The sequence below is a fragment of the Pelecanus crispus genome, unplaced genomic scaffold (genome assembly GCF_030463565.1).
Source record: "Pelecanus crispus isolate bPelCri1 unplaced genomic scaffold, bPelCri1.pri SCAFFOLD_212, whole genome shotgun sequence".
In the NCBI taxonomy this organism is placed as follows: Eukaryota; Metazoa; Chordata; class Aves; order Pelecaniformes; family Pelecanidae; genus Pelecanus; species Pelecanus crispus.
This window is the reverse complement of record NW_027461300.1, coordinates 40,080-55,198: the sequence shown is the minus strand read 5'-3', so window position 1 is coordinate 55,198 and position 15,119 is coordinate 40,080. Positions and strand designations below refer to the sequence as shown.

Here is a 15,119-nt window from a genome sequence, read left to right as displayed (position 1 = left end):
TAAGGGGGCGCCGCTAAGCCCCGCCCACCCCCGAGCTGGGCTTCCGCTTCCGGTTCCGGCCCGGGCCTATGGCCGCCCCCCGCCGCTAAGCCCCGCCCACCCCCCGAGCCAGCTTCCGCTTCCGGTTCCGGCCCGGCCCGGCCCATGGCCGCCCCCGCCGCCGCCCGCCCCTGAGGGCTCCCCCCCGCCCGGGCCCGGCCCGGCCCGGCCCCGGCTCCGCCCTGCGAGCGCCCGGGCCGGCCATGAGCCGCTGGTAGCGGCCGCGCCCGGTGCGCCCGGCCCGGCCCGGGCCCTGCCCCGAGCCCCGCCGCTGCCCCCGGCCCCGCCGCTGCCCCCGGCACACACCCCCCCCCCCCCCCCGCCCCGGTCCCGCCGGTCAAGATGTCTTCGCGCTCCGCGCTGGCGGCGGGGAACGAACGGAACGCGGACACAGTGAGCGGGGGCACCGGGACCGGGGGGGCACCGGGGCGGGGGCACCGGGGACCGGGGGGGCACTGGGGGGGGACCGGTTGTACCAGGGGGCACCGGGGCGGAGGGACCTCGACCAGGGGGGCACCGGGGCGGTGGGACCGGTTGTACCGGGGGACACCGGGGTGGGGGGGGACCGGGACCGGAGGGGCACCGGGGGGGGGGGGGGACCGGTTGTACCGGGGGGACCGGGACCGGGGGGCACCGGGGGGCGACCGGCTGTACTGGGGGGCACCGGGGCGGAGGGACCGGTTGTACCGGAGGGCACCGGTTGTACCGGGGAGGACCGGTACCGGGGGGCACCGGTTGTACCGGAGGGGCACCATGAGGGGGCCTGTTGTACCGGGGGGGCACTGGGGGTGGTAGGACCGGTACCGGGGGGGGGGGGGGCTGGTTGTACCGGGGAGCACCGGGCCGGGGGCACCGATTGTACCGGGGGGCACGGGGCGGGGGGGGCACCGGCTGTACTGGGGGGGGGGGACCGGGGGGGGCCGGGGCTACCGGTAAGCGGGGCCGTGGGGGGTGGGGGGGTGCCCGGGGGGGGGGCGGGGGCGGGGCGAGGCCGGGACGCGGCCCTGGAGCCGGTCCGGCCGGATCGGGCCCCACCCACGGCCGGGGCAGCGGCTGCGCCGGGGGCCTTTGGGTGCTGGGGGGGCACCGGGCACCCATGTCGGGAGGGGGGGGGGCTGAGGGGCACCCATGTCGGGATTTGGGGGGGCTGAGGGGCACCATGTCGGGAGGTGGGGGGCTGAGGGGCACCCATGTCGGGAGGCTGGGGGGGCTGAGGGGCACCCATGTCGGGAGCTGGGGGGGCTGAGGGGCACCCATGTCGTGAGCTGGGGGGCTGAGGGGCACCCATGTCGGGAGCTGGGGGGCTGAGGGGCACCCATGTCGGGATTTGGGGGGGCTGAGGGGCACCCATGTCGTGAGCTGGGGGGCTGAGGGGCACCCATGTCGTGAGCTGGGGGGCTGAGGGGCACCCATGTCGGGATTTGGGGGGGCTGAGGGGCACCCATGTCGGGATTTGGGGGGCTGAGGGGCACCCATGTCGGGAGCTGGGGGGGCAGGGGCACCCATGTCGGGAGCTGGGGGGGCTCAGGGGCACCCATGTCGGGATTTGGGGGGGGCTGAGGGGCACCCATGTCGGGAGGTGGGGGGGCTGAGGGGCACCATGTCGGGAGCTGGGGGGGCTGAGGGGCACCCATGTCGGGAGGAGGGGGCTGAGGGGCACCCATGTCGGGAGGTGGGGGGGCTGAGGGGCACCCATGTCGGGATTTGGGGGGCTGAGGGGCACCCATGTCGGGAGGAGGGGGCTGAGGGGCACCCATGTCGGGATTTGGGGGGGCTGAGGGGCACCCATGTCGGGATTTGGGGGGGCTGAGGGGCACCCATGTCGGGATTTGGGGGGGCTGAGGGGCACCCCATGTCGGGATTTGGGGGGGCTGAGGGGCACCCATGTCGGGAGCTGGGGGGGTGAGGGGCACCCATGTCGGGATTTGGGGGGGTGAGGGGCACCCATGTCGGGATTTGGGGGGGCTGAGGGGCACCCATGTCGGGAGCTGGGGGGGCTGAGGGGCACCATGTCGGGATTTGGGGGGGGTGAGGGGCACCCATGTCGGGATTTGGGGGGGTGAGGGGCACCCATGTCGTGAGCTGGGGGGGCTGAGGGGCACCCATGTCGGGATTTGGGGGGGCTGAGGGGCACCCATGTCGGGAGCTGGGGGGGGTGAGGGGCACCCATGTCGGGAGCTGGGGGGGCTGAGGGGGCACCCATGTCGGGAGCTGGGGGGGGCTGAGCGGCACCCATGTCGGGATTTGGGGGGCTGAGGGGCACCCATGTCGGGAGCTGGGGGCTGAGGGGCACCCATGTCGGGAGCTGGGGGGGCTGAGGGGCACCCATGTCGGGAGGTGGGGGGCTGAGGGGCACCCATGTCGGGAGCTGGGGGGGCTGAGCGGCACCCATGTCGGGATTTGGGGGGCTGAGGGGCACCCATGTCGGGAGCTGGGGGGCTGAGGGGCACCCATGTCGGGATTTGGGGGGGCTGAGGGGCACCCATGTCGGGATTTGGGGGGGCTGAGGGGCACCCATGTCGGGATTTGGGGGGCTGAGGGGCACCCATGTCGGGATTTGGGGGGGGTGAGGGGCACCCATGTCGGGAGCTGGGGGGGCTGAGGGGCACCATGTCGGGATTTGGGGGGCTGAGGGGGCACCCATGTCGGGAGCTGGGGGGGCTGAGGGGCACCCATGTCGGGAGGTGGGGGGGGTGAGGGGCACCCCATGTCGGGATTTGGGGGGGCTGAGGGGCACCCATGTCGGGAGGTGGGGGGGCTGAGGGGCACCCATGTCGGGAGGTGGGGGGCTGAGGGGCACCCATGTCGGGAGGTGGGGGGGGTGAGGGGCACCCATGTCGGGATTTGGGGGGGGCTGAGGGGCACCCATGTCGGGAGGTGGGGGGGGGTGAGGGGCACCCATGTCGGGATTTGGGGGGGCTGAGGGGCACCCATGTCGGGATTTGGGGGGTGAGGGGCACCCATGTCGGGAGCTGGGGGGCACCGGGCACCCATGTCGGGATTTGGGGGGCTGAGGGGCACCCATGTTGGGATTTGGGGGGCTGAGGGGGCACCCATGTCGGGATTTGGGGGGGCTGAGGGGCACCCATGTCGGGAGCTGGGGGGTCCTGGGGGGGTCTCAGCAGCACGGGGGCACCCGTGTCACGAGTTGGGGGGGGTCTCAGTGGCACCGGGCACTTGTGTGACGAGCTGGGGGGGTCTCAGCGGCACCGGGCACTTGTGTGACGAGCGGGGGGGGGTCTCAGCGGCACCGGGCCCCCCTGTGACGAGCGGGGGGGGGTCTCAGCCGCCTCCCCCCCCCCAGCTGGCCGGCCCTGGGGGGCAGCCGCTCGGAGAAGTGGCTCGGCCTGGTCCAGCCGCTCGCTGGGCGCCCGCTGCCGCAACTCCATCGCCTCCTGCCCCGAGGAGCAGCCCCACATCGGCAACTACCGCCTGCTGCGCACCATCGGCAAGGGCAACTTCGCCAAGGTCAAGCTGGCCCGGCACATCCTCACCGGCCGCGAGGTGGGGGGCCCGGGGGGAGAAATGGGGGTCTGGGGGGAGAAATGGGGGGTCCTGGGGGGAGAAAAGGGGGGCCTGGGGGCGATTGGAGGGAGAAATGGGGGTCCCAGGGGGAGAAATGGGGGTACTGGGAGTCCTGGGGGGAGAAGTGGGGGTCCCGGGGGGGAGAAATGGGGGTCCCGGGGGGAGAAATGGGGGTCCCGGGGGGAGAAATGGGGGTCCCGGGGGTCCTGGGGGGAGAAGGGGGTCCCGGGGGGAGAAATGGGGGGTCCCGGGGGTCCTGGGGGGAGAAATGAGGGTCCTGGGGGGAGAAATGGGGGTACTGGGGGGAGAAAAGGGGGTCCCGGGGGTGATTGGAGGAGAAATGGGGGTCCCGGGGGGAGAAATGGGGGTCCCGGGGGTCCTGGGGGGAGAAATGGGGGTACTGGGGGGAGAAAAGGGGGGCCCTGGGGGTGATTGGAGGGAGAAATGGGGGTCCCGGGGGAGAAATGGGGGTCCCGGGGGTCCTGGGGGGAGAAATGAGGGTCCTGGGGGGAGAAATGGGGGGTACTGGGGGGAGGAGAAAGGGGGGTCCCGGGGGTGATTGGAGGAGAAATGGGGGTCCCGGGGGGAGAAATGGGGGTCCCGGGGGTCCTGGGGGGAGAAATGGGGGTACTGGGGGGAGAAAAGGGGGGCCTGGGGGTGATTGGAGGGAGAAATGGGGGTCCCGGGGGGAGAAATGGGGGGCCTGGGTGGAGAAAAAGGGGGGCCTGGGGGTGATTGGAGGGAGAAATGGGGGTCCCGGGGGGAGAAATGGGGGTCCCGGGGGTCCTGGGGGGGATGAAATGAGGGTCCCAGGGGGCAATTGGAGGGAGAAATGGGGGGCCTGGGGGGTAATTGGACTGAGATAGGGGGGGTCTTGGGGGGGAAGAAATGGGGGTCCCGGGGGTCCCGGGGGGAGAAATGGGGGTCCCAGGGCAAGAAATGGGGGTCCCAGGGGGTCCCAGGGGGAGAAATGGGGGTCCCGGGGGGAGAGAAATGGGGGTCCCAGGGGGTCCCAGGGGGAGAAATGGGGGTCCCAGGGGCAACAGGGGGGAGAAATGGGGGTCCCAGGGGGAGAAATGGGGGTCCCAGGGGGTCCCGGGGGGAGAGATGGGGGTCCCAGGGGGTCCCAGGGGGAGAAATGGGGGTCCCAGGGGGTCCCAGGGGGAGACATGGGGGTCCCGGGGGGTCCCGGGGGGAGAAATGGGGGTCCCGGGGGGCAACTGGAGGGAGATTTGGGGGTCCTGGGGGGAGTTGGGGGGTCCTGGGGGGCAATTAGGGGGAGTTGGGGGGCAAGCGGAGGGAGTTGGGGTGCCGGGGGGAGAAATGGGGGTCGGGGGGGAACACTGGGGGGAGCTGGGGGTCCCCTGGGTGCCCCTGGGGGTCCCCTGGGTGCCCTTGGGGGTCCTGGGGGAGCTGGGGGTCCCCTGGGTGCCCTTGGGGGTCCCGGGGGGGAGCTGGGGGTCCCCTGGGTGCCCTTGGGGGTCCCCTGGGTGCCCTTGGGGGTCCCGGGGGGGAGCTGGGGGTCCTGGGGGGGAGCTGGGGGTCCCGGGGGGGAGCTGGGGGTCCCCTGGGTGCCCTTGGGGGTCCCCTGGGTGCCCTTGGGGGTCCTGGGGGGAGCTGGGGGTCCCGGGGGGGAGCTGGGGGTCCCCTGGGTGCCCTTGGGGGTCCCGGGGGGGAGCTGGGGGTCCCGGGGGGGAGCTGGGGGTCCCCTGGGTGCCCTTGGGGGTCCCGGGGGGGAGCTGGGGGTCCCGGGGGGAGCTGGGGGTCCCCTGGGTGCCCTTGGGGGTCCCGGGGGGGGAGCTGGGGGGTCCCCTGGGTGCCCTTGGGGGTCCTGGGGGGAGCTGGGGGTCCCCTGGGTGCCCTTGGGGGTCCCCTGGGTGCCCTTGGGGGTCCCGGGGGGGAGCTGGGGGTCTCCGGGGGGGGAGCTGGGGGTCCCCTGGGTGCCCTTGGGGGTCCCCTGGGTGCCCTTGGGGGGCGGGGTGGCTGCGGGTGCCCCCTCACCCCCTGTTCCCTCCCAGGTGGCCATCAAAATCATCGACAAGACCCAGCTGAACCCCACCAGCCTCCAAAAGGTGGGGGGCACCCACGGGGGGGGCGGGGGGCACCCACGGGGTGGGCGGGGGGCACCCAGGGCGGGGTGGGGGGGCACGGGGCAGGGGTACCCAGGTCTGGGTGGGGGGGCACCCAGAGGGTGGGGGCACGGGGCGGGGGGCACCCAGGGCGGGGCGGGGGGCACCTGCAGGGTGGGGGGCACAGGGCGGGGGGCACCCAGGTCTGGGTGGGGGGCACCCTGCGGGTGGGGGGCACGGGGCGGGGGGCACCCACGGGTGGGCAGGGGGCACCCGCAGGGTGGGGGGGCACAGGGTGGGGGGCACCCAGAGGGTGGGGGCATGGGGCGGGGGGCACCCAGGTCTGGGTGGGGGGCACGGGGCAGGGGTACCCAGGTCTGGGTGGGGGGCACCCTGAGGGTGGGGGGCACGGGGCGGGGGGCACCCAGGGCGGGGTGGGGGGCACCCACAGGGTGGGGGGCACAGGGTGGGGGGCACCCAGGTCTGGGTGGGGGGCACTCACAGGGTGGGGGGTACCCAGAGGGTGGGGGCACAGGGCGGGGGGCACCCAGGGCGGGGTGGGGGGCACTCACAGGGTGGGGGGCACCCTGAGGGTGGGGGGCACAGGGCGGGGGCACCCAGAGGGTGGGGGGCACCCAGGTCTGGGTGGGGGGCACCCAGGTCTGGGTGGGGGGCACCCAGAGGGTGGGGGGCACCCAGAGGGTGGGGGCACGGGGCGGGGGGCACCCAGGTCTGGGTGGGGGGCACCCTGAGGGTGGGGGGCACCCACAGGGCGGGGCGGGGGGCACCCAGGGCGGGGTGGGGGGCACCCTGAGGGGGGGGGGGCACCCAGAGGGCGGGGGCACCCAGAGGGTGGGGGGCACGGGGCGGGGGGCACCCAGGTCTGGGTGGGGGGCACCCTGAGGGTGGGGGGCACCCAGAGGGTGGGGGGCACGGGGTGGGGGGCACCCAGAGCTGGGTGGGGGGCACTCACAGGGTGGGGGGCACCCAGAGGGTGGGGGCACGGGGCGGGGGGCACCCAGGGCGGGGCGGGGGGCACCCGCAGGGTGGGGGGCACAGGGCGGGGGGCACCCAGGTCTGGGGTGGGGGGGCACCCTGCGGGTGGGGGGCACGGGGCGGGGGGCACCCACGGGGTGGGCAGGGGGCACCCGCAGGGTGGGGGGGCACCCAGAGGGTGGGGGGCACCCAGAGGGTGGGGGCACGGGGCGGGGGGCACCCAGAGCTGGGTGGGGGGCACCCAGAGGGCGGGGGCACCCATTAACCCCTTTGTGCGTGTTCCCTTTGTGCGTGTGTGTCCCCCCCCGATTCCGCGCAGCTTTTCCGGGAAGTTCGCATCATGAAGGGGCTGAATCACCCCAACATCGGTGAGTGGGGCGTGTGGGGCAGCCGTGGGGCGCGTGTGGGGCAGCCGTGGGGCGCGTGTGGGGCAGCCGTGGGGCGCGTGTGGGCACCTATGTGGCACCCATGGGGCACCCGTGGGGCGTGTGGGGCACCCGTGGGGCATGGGGGGCACGCAGGGCACCGATGGGGTGTGTGGGGCACCCGTGGGGCACCCATGGGGTGTGTGGGGCACCCGTGGGGCGTGGGGCCGCATGGGGCACCCATGGGGCACCCATGGGGTGTGTGGGGCACCCGTGGGGCGTGGGGGGCACGCGGGGCACCGATGGGGTGTGTGGGGCACCTGTGGGGCGCGTGGGGCACCCGTGGGGCATGGGGGGCTCCTGTGGGGCACCCGTGGGGCATGGGGGGCACCTGTGGGGCACCCATGGGGCGTGTGGGGCACCTGTGGGGCACCCGTGGGGCGTGTGGGGCACCCGTGGGGCGTGGGGGGCACGCGGGACACCGATGGGGCGTGTGGGGCACCCATGGGGTGTGTGTGGCTCCTGTGGGGCACCCGTGGGGCACCCGTGGGGCGTGGGGGGCACCTGTGGGGCACCCATGGGGCGTGTGGGGCACCTGTGGGGCACCCGTGGGGCGTGTGGGGCACCCGTGGGGCGTGGGGGGCACGCGGGACACCGATGGGGTGTGTGGGGCACCCATGGGGTGTGTGTGGCTCCTGTGGGGCACCCGTGGGGCGTGGGGGGCACCCGTGGGGCGCGTGGGGCACCCATGGGGTGTGTGGGGCACCCATGGGGCACCCGTGGGGCGTGTGGGGCACGTGGGGCACCCGTGGGGCGTGTGGGGCTCCCGTGGGGCACCCGTGGGGCATGGGGGGCTCCCGTGGGGCACCCATGGGGTGTGTGTGTGGCTCCCATGGGGCACCCGTGGGGCGTGTGGGGCACCCGTGGGGCACCCTTGGGGCGTGTGGGGCACCCGTGGGGCGTGGGGGGCACCCATGGGTGCCCGTGCTGACCCCTCCCCACCCCGCAGTGAAACTTTTTGAGGTCATCGAGACGGAGAAGACGCTGTACCTGGTGATGGAGTACGCCAGCGCCGGTGAGACCCCGGCACCCTGACCCCCCCGGGAGGTTCTGGGTGCTCCCCGGGGGGTTCTGGGTGCCCCCAAGGCGTTCTGGGTGCTCCCCGGGGGGTGTGGGTGCCCCCAAGGGGGTCTGGGTGCTCCCCGGGGCGGTTCTGGGTGCCCCCCGGGGGGTTCTGGGTGCCCCCAAGGGGGTCTGGGTGCTCCCCGGGGCGGTTCTGGGTGCCCCCCGGGGGGTTCTGGGTGCCCCCAAGGGGGTCTGGGTGCTCCCCGGGGCGGTTCTGGGTGCCCCCAAGGGGGGTTCTGGGTGCTCCCCGGGGGGTGTGGGTGCCCCCAAGGGGGGTTCTGGGTGCCCCCCGGGAGGTTCTGGGTGCTCCCCGAGGGGGTGTGGGTGCCCCCAAGGGGGGTTCTGGGTGCCCCCCGGGAGGTTCTGGGTGCCCCCCGAGGGGGTTCTGGGTGCCCCCCGGGAGGTTCTGGGTGCTCCCCGAGGGGGTGTGGGTGCCCCCAAGGGGGGTTCTGGGTGCCCCCCGGGGGGTTCTGGGTGCCCCCAAGGGGGTCTGGGTGCCCCAAGGGGGGTTCTGGGTGCCCCCAAGGGGGGTTCTGGGTGCCCCCCGGGGGGTTCTGGGTGCCCCCATGGGGGTCTGGGTGCTCCCCGGGGGGTGTGGGTGTCCCCAAGGGGGGTTCTGGGTGCCCCCCGGGAGGTTCTGGGTGCCCCCCGGGAGGTTCTGGGTGCTCCCGAGGGGGTGTGGGTGCCCCCAAGGGGGGTTCTGGGTGCTCCCCGGGGGGTGTGGGTGCCCCCAAGGGGGGTCGGGGTGCCCCCCTGGGTTCTGGGTGCGGGCTGGGGGAGCGCAGGCACCCATGGGTGTCCCCACAGGCGAAGTGTTCGACTACCTCGTGTCCCACGGGAGGATGAAGGAGAAGGAGGCGCGGGCCAAGTTCAGACAGGTGGGGACATCGGGGCGCGGTGTGGGGCTGGGGACGCGGTGTGGGGCTGGGGACGCGGTGTGGGGCTGGGGACATCGTGGGGGACGCAGTGTGGGGCTGGGGACGCAGTGTGGGGCTGGGGACATCGTGGGGCTGGGGACATCGTGGGGGACGTGGTGTGGGGCTGGGGACATCGTGGGGGACGCGGTGTGGGGCTGGGGATGCGGTGTGGGGCTGGGGATGCGGTGTGGGGCTGGGGACATCGTGGGGCTGGGGACATTGTGGGGGGCTGGTGTGGGGCTGAGGCCATCATAGGAGAGACATGGTGTGGGGCTGGGGACACGGTGTGGGGCTGGGGACATGGTGGAGGGACACGGTGTGGGGCTGGGGACATGGTGGAGGACACGGTGTGGGGCTGGGGACACGGTGTGGGGCTGGGGATGTTGTGGGGGACACGGTGTGGGGCTGGGGACACGGTGTGGGGCTGGGGCCATCATAGGGGACATGGTGTGGGGCTGGGGACATCGTGTGGGGCTGGGGCCATCATAGGGGACATGGTGTGGGGCTGGGGACACGGTGTGGGGCTGGGGATGTTGTGGGGGACACGGTGTGGGGCTGGGGACACGGTGTGGGGCTGGGGATGTTGTGGGGGACACGGTGTGGGGCTGGGGACACGGTGTGGGGCTGGGGCCATCATAGGGGACATGGTGTGGGGCTGGGGACACGGTGTGGGGCTGGGGATGTTGTGGGGGACACGGTGTGGGGCTGGGGACACGGTGTGGGGCTGGGGCCATCATAGGGGACATGGTGTGGGGCTGGGGACATCGTGTGGGGCTGGGGCCATCATAGGGGACACGGTGTGGGGCTGGGGACACGGTGTGGGGCTGGGGATGTTGTGGGGGACACGGTGTGGGGCTGGGGACATGGTGTGGGGCTGGGGATGTTGTGGGGGACATGATGTGGGGCTGGGGACACGGTGTGGGGCTGGGGACATTGTGGGGGGCTGGTGTGGGGCTGGGGCCATCATTGGGGACACGGTGTGGGGCTGGGGCCATCATAGGGGACACGGTGTGGGGCTGGGGACACGGTGTGGGGCTGGGGCCATCATAGGGGACACGGTGTGGGGCTGGGGACATCGTGGGGGGCTGGTGTGGGGCTGGGGACACGGTGTGGGGCTGGGGCCATCATAGGGGACACGGTGTGGGGCTGGGGCCATCGTAGGAGGCATGGTGTGGGACTGGGGACACGGTGTGGGGCTGGGGACACGGTGTGGGGCTGGGGCCATCATAGGGACACGGTGTGGGGCTGGGGCCATGGGGGGGGCCATGGTGTGGGGCTGGGGCCATGGTGTGGGGCTGGCGTGGGGCGGGGGTGCCGGTGCCGGCGGTGGTGCCCGCGGTGCCAGCGCCCCCCGCCCCCAGATCGTCTCGGCCGTGCACTACTGCCACCAGAAGAACATCGTCCACCGCGACCTCAAGGTGGGAGCCGCCGCGCCGCCTGCCGTGGGGTGCCCCACGCTGGCCCTGTGCCGCCTGGGGTGCCCGGCGCGGTGTCCCCATGCCCGGCGCGGTGACGCCATCGCGGTGTCCCCACACCCACCCCGGTGCCCATCACGGTGTCCCCGACGCGGTGCCCGTGGCAGCGTCCCCAGCGCGGTGTCCCCATGCCTGTCGCGGTGACGCCATCACGGTGTACCCGGTGCCTGACGCGGTGTCCCCATGCTCGCCGCGGTGTCCCCATGCCTGTCGCGGTGACACCATCACGGTGTCCCCACGCCCAACCCGGTGCCCGACACGGTGTCCCCATGCCTGGTGCGGTGTCCCTGATGTGGTGCCCGTGGCAGCGTCCCCGGCGCGGTGTCCCCATGCCTGTCGCGGTGACGCCATCGCGGTGTCCCCACACCCACCCCGGTGCCCAACGCGGTGTCCCCGACGCGGTGCCCATGGCAGCGTCCCCGGCGCGGTGTCCCCGTGCCCGTCGCGGTGACGCCATCGTGGTGTCCCCACACCCAACCTGGTGCCCATCGCAGTGTCCCTGATGCGGGTGTCCCCGGCGCGGTGTCCCCACGCCCAACCCGGTGCCTGACGCGGTGTCCCCATGCTCGGCGCGGTGTCCCCACGCCCAACCCGGTGCCCATCACGGTGTCCCCGGCACGGTGTCCCCATGCCTGCCACGGTGACACCATGGCGGTGTCCCCACACCCAACCTGGTGCCCATCACGGTGTCCCCGACGCGGGGCCCGTGGCAGCGTCCCCGGCGTGGTGTCCCCACGCTCGCCACGGTGTCCCTGGCGCGGTGCCCGTGGCAGCGTCCCCGGCACGGTGTCCCCATGCTCGCCGCGGTGTCCCTGGTGAGGTGTCCCCACGCCTGGCGCGGTGTCCCCGTTGCGGTGCCCATGGCAGCGTCCCCGGCGCGGTGTCCCCATGCCTGTCGCAGTGACACCATCACGGTGTCCCCACACCCAACCCGGTGCCCATCACGGTGTCCCCGACGCGGTGCCCATGGCAGCGTCCCCATCCCGGTGTCTCCACGCCCGTTGTGGTGTCCCCAACCCAGTGCCCATCGCGGTGTCCCCGTCCCGTCACCCCCATGCCCATCGCGGTGTCCCCCACCCGGTGCCCATCGCGGCGTCCCCGTCCCCACCCCCATGTCCATCGCGAGTGCCCATCGCGGTGTCCCCAACCCGGTGCCCATCGCGGTGTCCCCAACCCGGTGCCCATCGCGGCGTCCTGGTCCCGTCACCCCCCACGCCCAACCCTGTGCCCATGGCGGCGTCCCCGTCACGGTGTCCCCATGCCCGACCCGGTGCCCGACACGGTGGCCAATGGCAGCGTCCCCATCGTGGTGTCCCCGTCCCCTCACCCTCACACCCATCGCGGTGTCCCTGTCTTGTCACCCCCACGCCCATCACGGCGTCCCCAACCCGGTGCCCATCGCGGCGTCCCCGTCACGGTGCCCATGGCGGCGTCCCCGTCGCGGTGTCCCCGCGCCCAACCTGGTGCCCATCGCGGCGTCCCCGTCGCGGTGTCCCCGTCCCCTCACCCCCGCGCCCAACCCGGTGCCACATCGCGGCGTCCCCGTCGCGGTGCCCATCGCGGTGTCCCCGTCCTGGTGTCCCCATGCCCGACCCGGTGCCCGACGCGGTGCCAATGGCGGTGTCCCCGTCCCCTCACCCCGCACCCAACCCTGTGCCCATCGCGGTGTCCCCGTCGCGGGTGCCCATGGCGGCGTCCCCGTCGCGGTGTCCCCGTCCCCTCACCCCCGCGTCCAACCCTGTGCCCATCACGGCGTCCCCAACCCGGTGCCCATGGCGGCGTCCCCGTCGCGGTGTCCCTGTCCCCTCACCCCGCGCCCAACCCGGTGCCCATCACGGTGTCCCTGTTGCGGTGCCCATCGCGGCGTCCCCATCCTGGTGTCCCCATGCCCGACCCGGTGCCCGACGCAGTGGCCAATGGCGGTGTCCCCGTCCCCAACCCTGTGCCCATGGCGGCGTCCCTGTCGCGGTGTCCCCGTCCCCTCACCCCCGTGCCCAGCCTGGTGCCCATCGCGGCGTCCCTGTCGCGGTGCCCATGGCGGCGTCCCCGTCGCGGTGTCCCGTCCCCTCACCCCCGCGCCCAACCCTGTGCCCATCGCGGCGTCCCCATCGCGGTGCCCGTCCCGCCAGCCCCGCGCCGGCCCCGCGCCACCCCCCTCACCGTCCCCGGTGCTTGCAGGCGGAGACCTGCTGCTGGACGCCGACGCCAACATCAAAATCGCCGATTTTGGCTTCAGCAACGAGTTCACGCTGGGTTCCAAGCTGGACACGTTCTGCGGTTCCCCGCCCTACGCCGCGCCGGAGCTTTTCCAGGCAAAAAAATACGACGGCCCCGAGGTCGATATTGGAGCCTGGGCGTCATCCTCTACACCCTGGTCAGCGGCTCGCTGCCCTTCGACGGCCACAACCTCAAGGTGCCGCGGCTGGGCGCCGTGCCGGCGGGCCCCTCTCCTCCCCCGTTTGCCCCCGCTTGGCGCCGGCGTCGCGCCCAAAGCCTTTACGCGCGCGGCAGCACCCGTCCCCGCGGGCACGGCACCCATCGCGTTCCCCCCAAACCCCGCGCTGCGCCCAAATCCTTTGGCTGCACCCATCCCCGCGGGCACAGCACCCATCGCGTCCCCAAACCCCAGTGCTGCGCCCAAATCCTTTGGCTGCGCCCGTCCCATGGGCACGGCACCCATCGCGTCCCCAAACCCCAGTGCTGCGCCCAAATCCTACGGTGGCACCCATCCCCACGGGCACAGCACCCATCGCGTCCCAAAACCCCGGCACTGTGCCCAAATCCTTTGGCTGCACCCATCCCCATGGGCACGGCACCCATCGCGTCCCCCAAACCCCGGCGCTGCGCCCAAATCCTACGGTGGCACCCATCCCGCGGGCACAGCACCCATCGTGTCCCAAAACCCCGGCACTGCGCCCAAATCCTACAGCAGCACCCATCCCCGCGGGCACGGCACCCATCGCGCCCCCAAACCCCGGCGCTGTGCCCAAATCCTTTACCTGCATGGCAGCACCCATCCCCAAACCCCCGGCGTTGCGCCCAAATCCTTTGGCTGCGCCCGTCCCATGGGCACGGCACCCATCCCGTCCCCAAACCCCGGCGCTGCGCCCAAATCCTTTGGCTGCGCCCGTCCCCGCGGGCACGGCACCCATCGCGTCCCCAAACCCCGGTGCTGCGCCCAAATCCTTTGGCTGCGCCCGTCCCCATGGGCACGGCACCCATCGCGGTCCCCAAACCCCGGCGCTGCGCCCAAATCCTACGGTGGCACCCATCCCGCGGGCACAGCACCCATCGCGTCCCCAGAATCCCGGCGTCGCGCCCAAATCCTTTACCTGCATGGCAGCACCCCGTCCCCAAACCCCGGCGCTGCGCCTAAATCCTTTGGCTGCGCCCGTCCCCATGGGCACGGCACCCATCACGTCCCCAAACCCCGGCGTTGCACCCAAATCCTACGGTGGCACCCATCCCGCGGGCACGGCACCCATCGCGTCCCCAGAATCCCAGCGTTGCGCCCAAATCCTTTGGCTGCATGGCAGCACCCGTCCCCAAACCCCGGCGCTGCGCCAAATCCTTTGGCTGCACCCATCCCCATGGGCACGGCGCCCATCCCATCCCCAAACCCCGGCGCTTGCGCCCAAATCCTACGGTGGCACCCGTCCCGCGGGCACAGCACCTGTCCCGTCCCCCAAACCCCGGCACTGCGCCCAAATCCTTTGGCTGCACCCGTCCCCGCGGGCACGGCACCCATCACGTCCCCAAACCCGGCGCTGTGCCCAAATCCTACGGTGGCACCCATCCCGCGGGCGCAGCACCCGTCCCATCCCCAAACCCTGGCGTTGCACCCAAATCCTTTGGCTGCGCCCCGTCCCGCGGGCACGGCACCCATCGCGTCCCCAGAATCCCGGCGTCGCGCCCAAATCCTTTACCTGCATGGCAGCACCCATCCCCAAACCCCGGCGTTGCGCCCAAATCCTACAGCAGCACCCGTCCCCGCGGGGCACGGCACCCATCGCGTCCCCAAACCGCGGCGCTGCGCCCAAATCCTTTGGCTGCGCCCGTCCCCGCGGGCACGGCACCCATCACGTCCCCAAACCCCGGCGCTGCGCCCCAAATCCTACGGTGGCACCCGTCCCGCGGGCACAGCACCCGTCCCATCCCCAAACCCCGGCGTTGCACCCAAATCCTTTGGCTGCGCCCGTCCCCGCGGGCACGGCACCCATCGCGTCCCCAAACCCCGGCGCTGCGCCCGTCCCCGCGGGCACGGCACCCATCGCGTCCCCACGCGCGGGCGCCCTGACCCCCCCGTGCGCCCGCAGGAGCTGCGGGAGCGGGTGGCTGCGCGGGAAGTACCGGGTGCCCTTCTACATGTCGACCGACTGCGAGAACATCCTGCGGCGCTTCCTGGTGCTCAACCCCGCCAAGCGCTGCACCCTCGAGGTCCGGGGGCACGGGGGTGCCGTGGGGCGGTATGGGGTGCTGTGGGGTGCTATAGGGTGCTATGGGTGGCACGGGGTGCCGTTGGGGCAGTATGGGGTGCTGTGGGGTGCCGTGGGGCGGTATGGGGTGCTGTGGGGTGCTATAGGGTGCTATGGGGTGGCACGGGGTGCC

General features: G+C 73.6%; 1 protein-coding gene across 1 annotated transcript in view; it reads left to right on the top strand.

The window, feature by feature from the left end:
• The first annotated feature begins 381 nt into the window (after window positions 1-381).
• Window positions 382-15,119, top strand: part of MARK4 (microtubule affinity regulating kinase 4) — a 35,111-nt gene continuing 20,373 nt past the window's right edge. Inside the window, 11 exon segments of the mRNA XM_075727368.1 lie at window positions 382-467; window positions 3,375-3,543; window positions 5,583-5,636; window positions 6,949-6,997; window positions 8,004-8,069; window positions 8,927-8,997; window positions 10,398-10,545; window positions 12,690-12,851; window positions 12,854-12,924; window positions 14,828-14,845; window positions 14,847-14,948. Coding sequence (XP_075583483.1) covers window positions 382-467; window positions 3,375-3,543; window positions 5,583-5,636; window positions 6,949-6,997; window positions 8,004-8,069; window positions 8,927-8,997; window positions 10,398-10,545; window positions 12,690-12,851; window positions 12,854-12,924; window positions 14,828-14,845; window positions 14,847-14,948 — 996 coding nt within the window.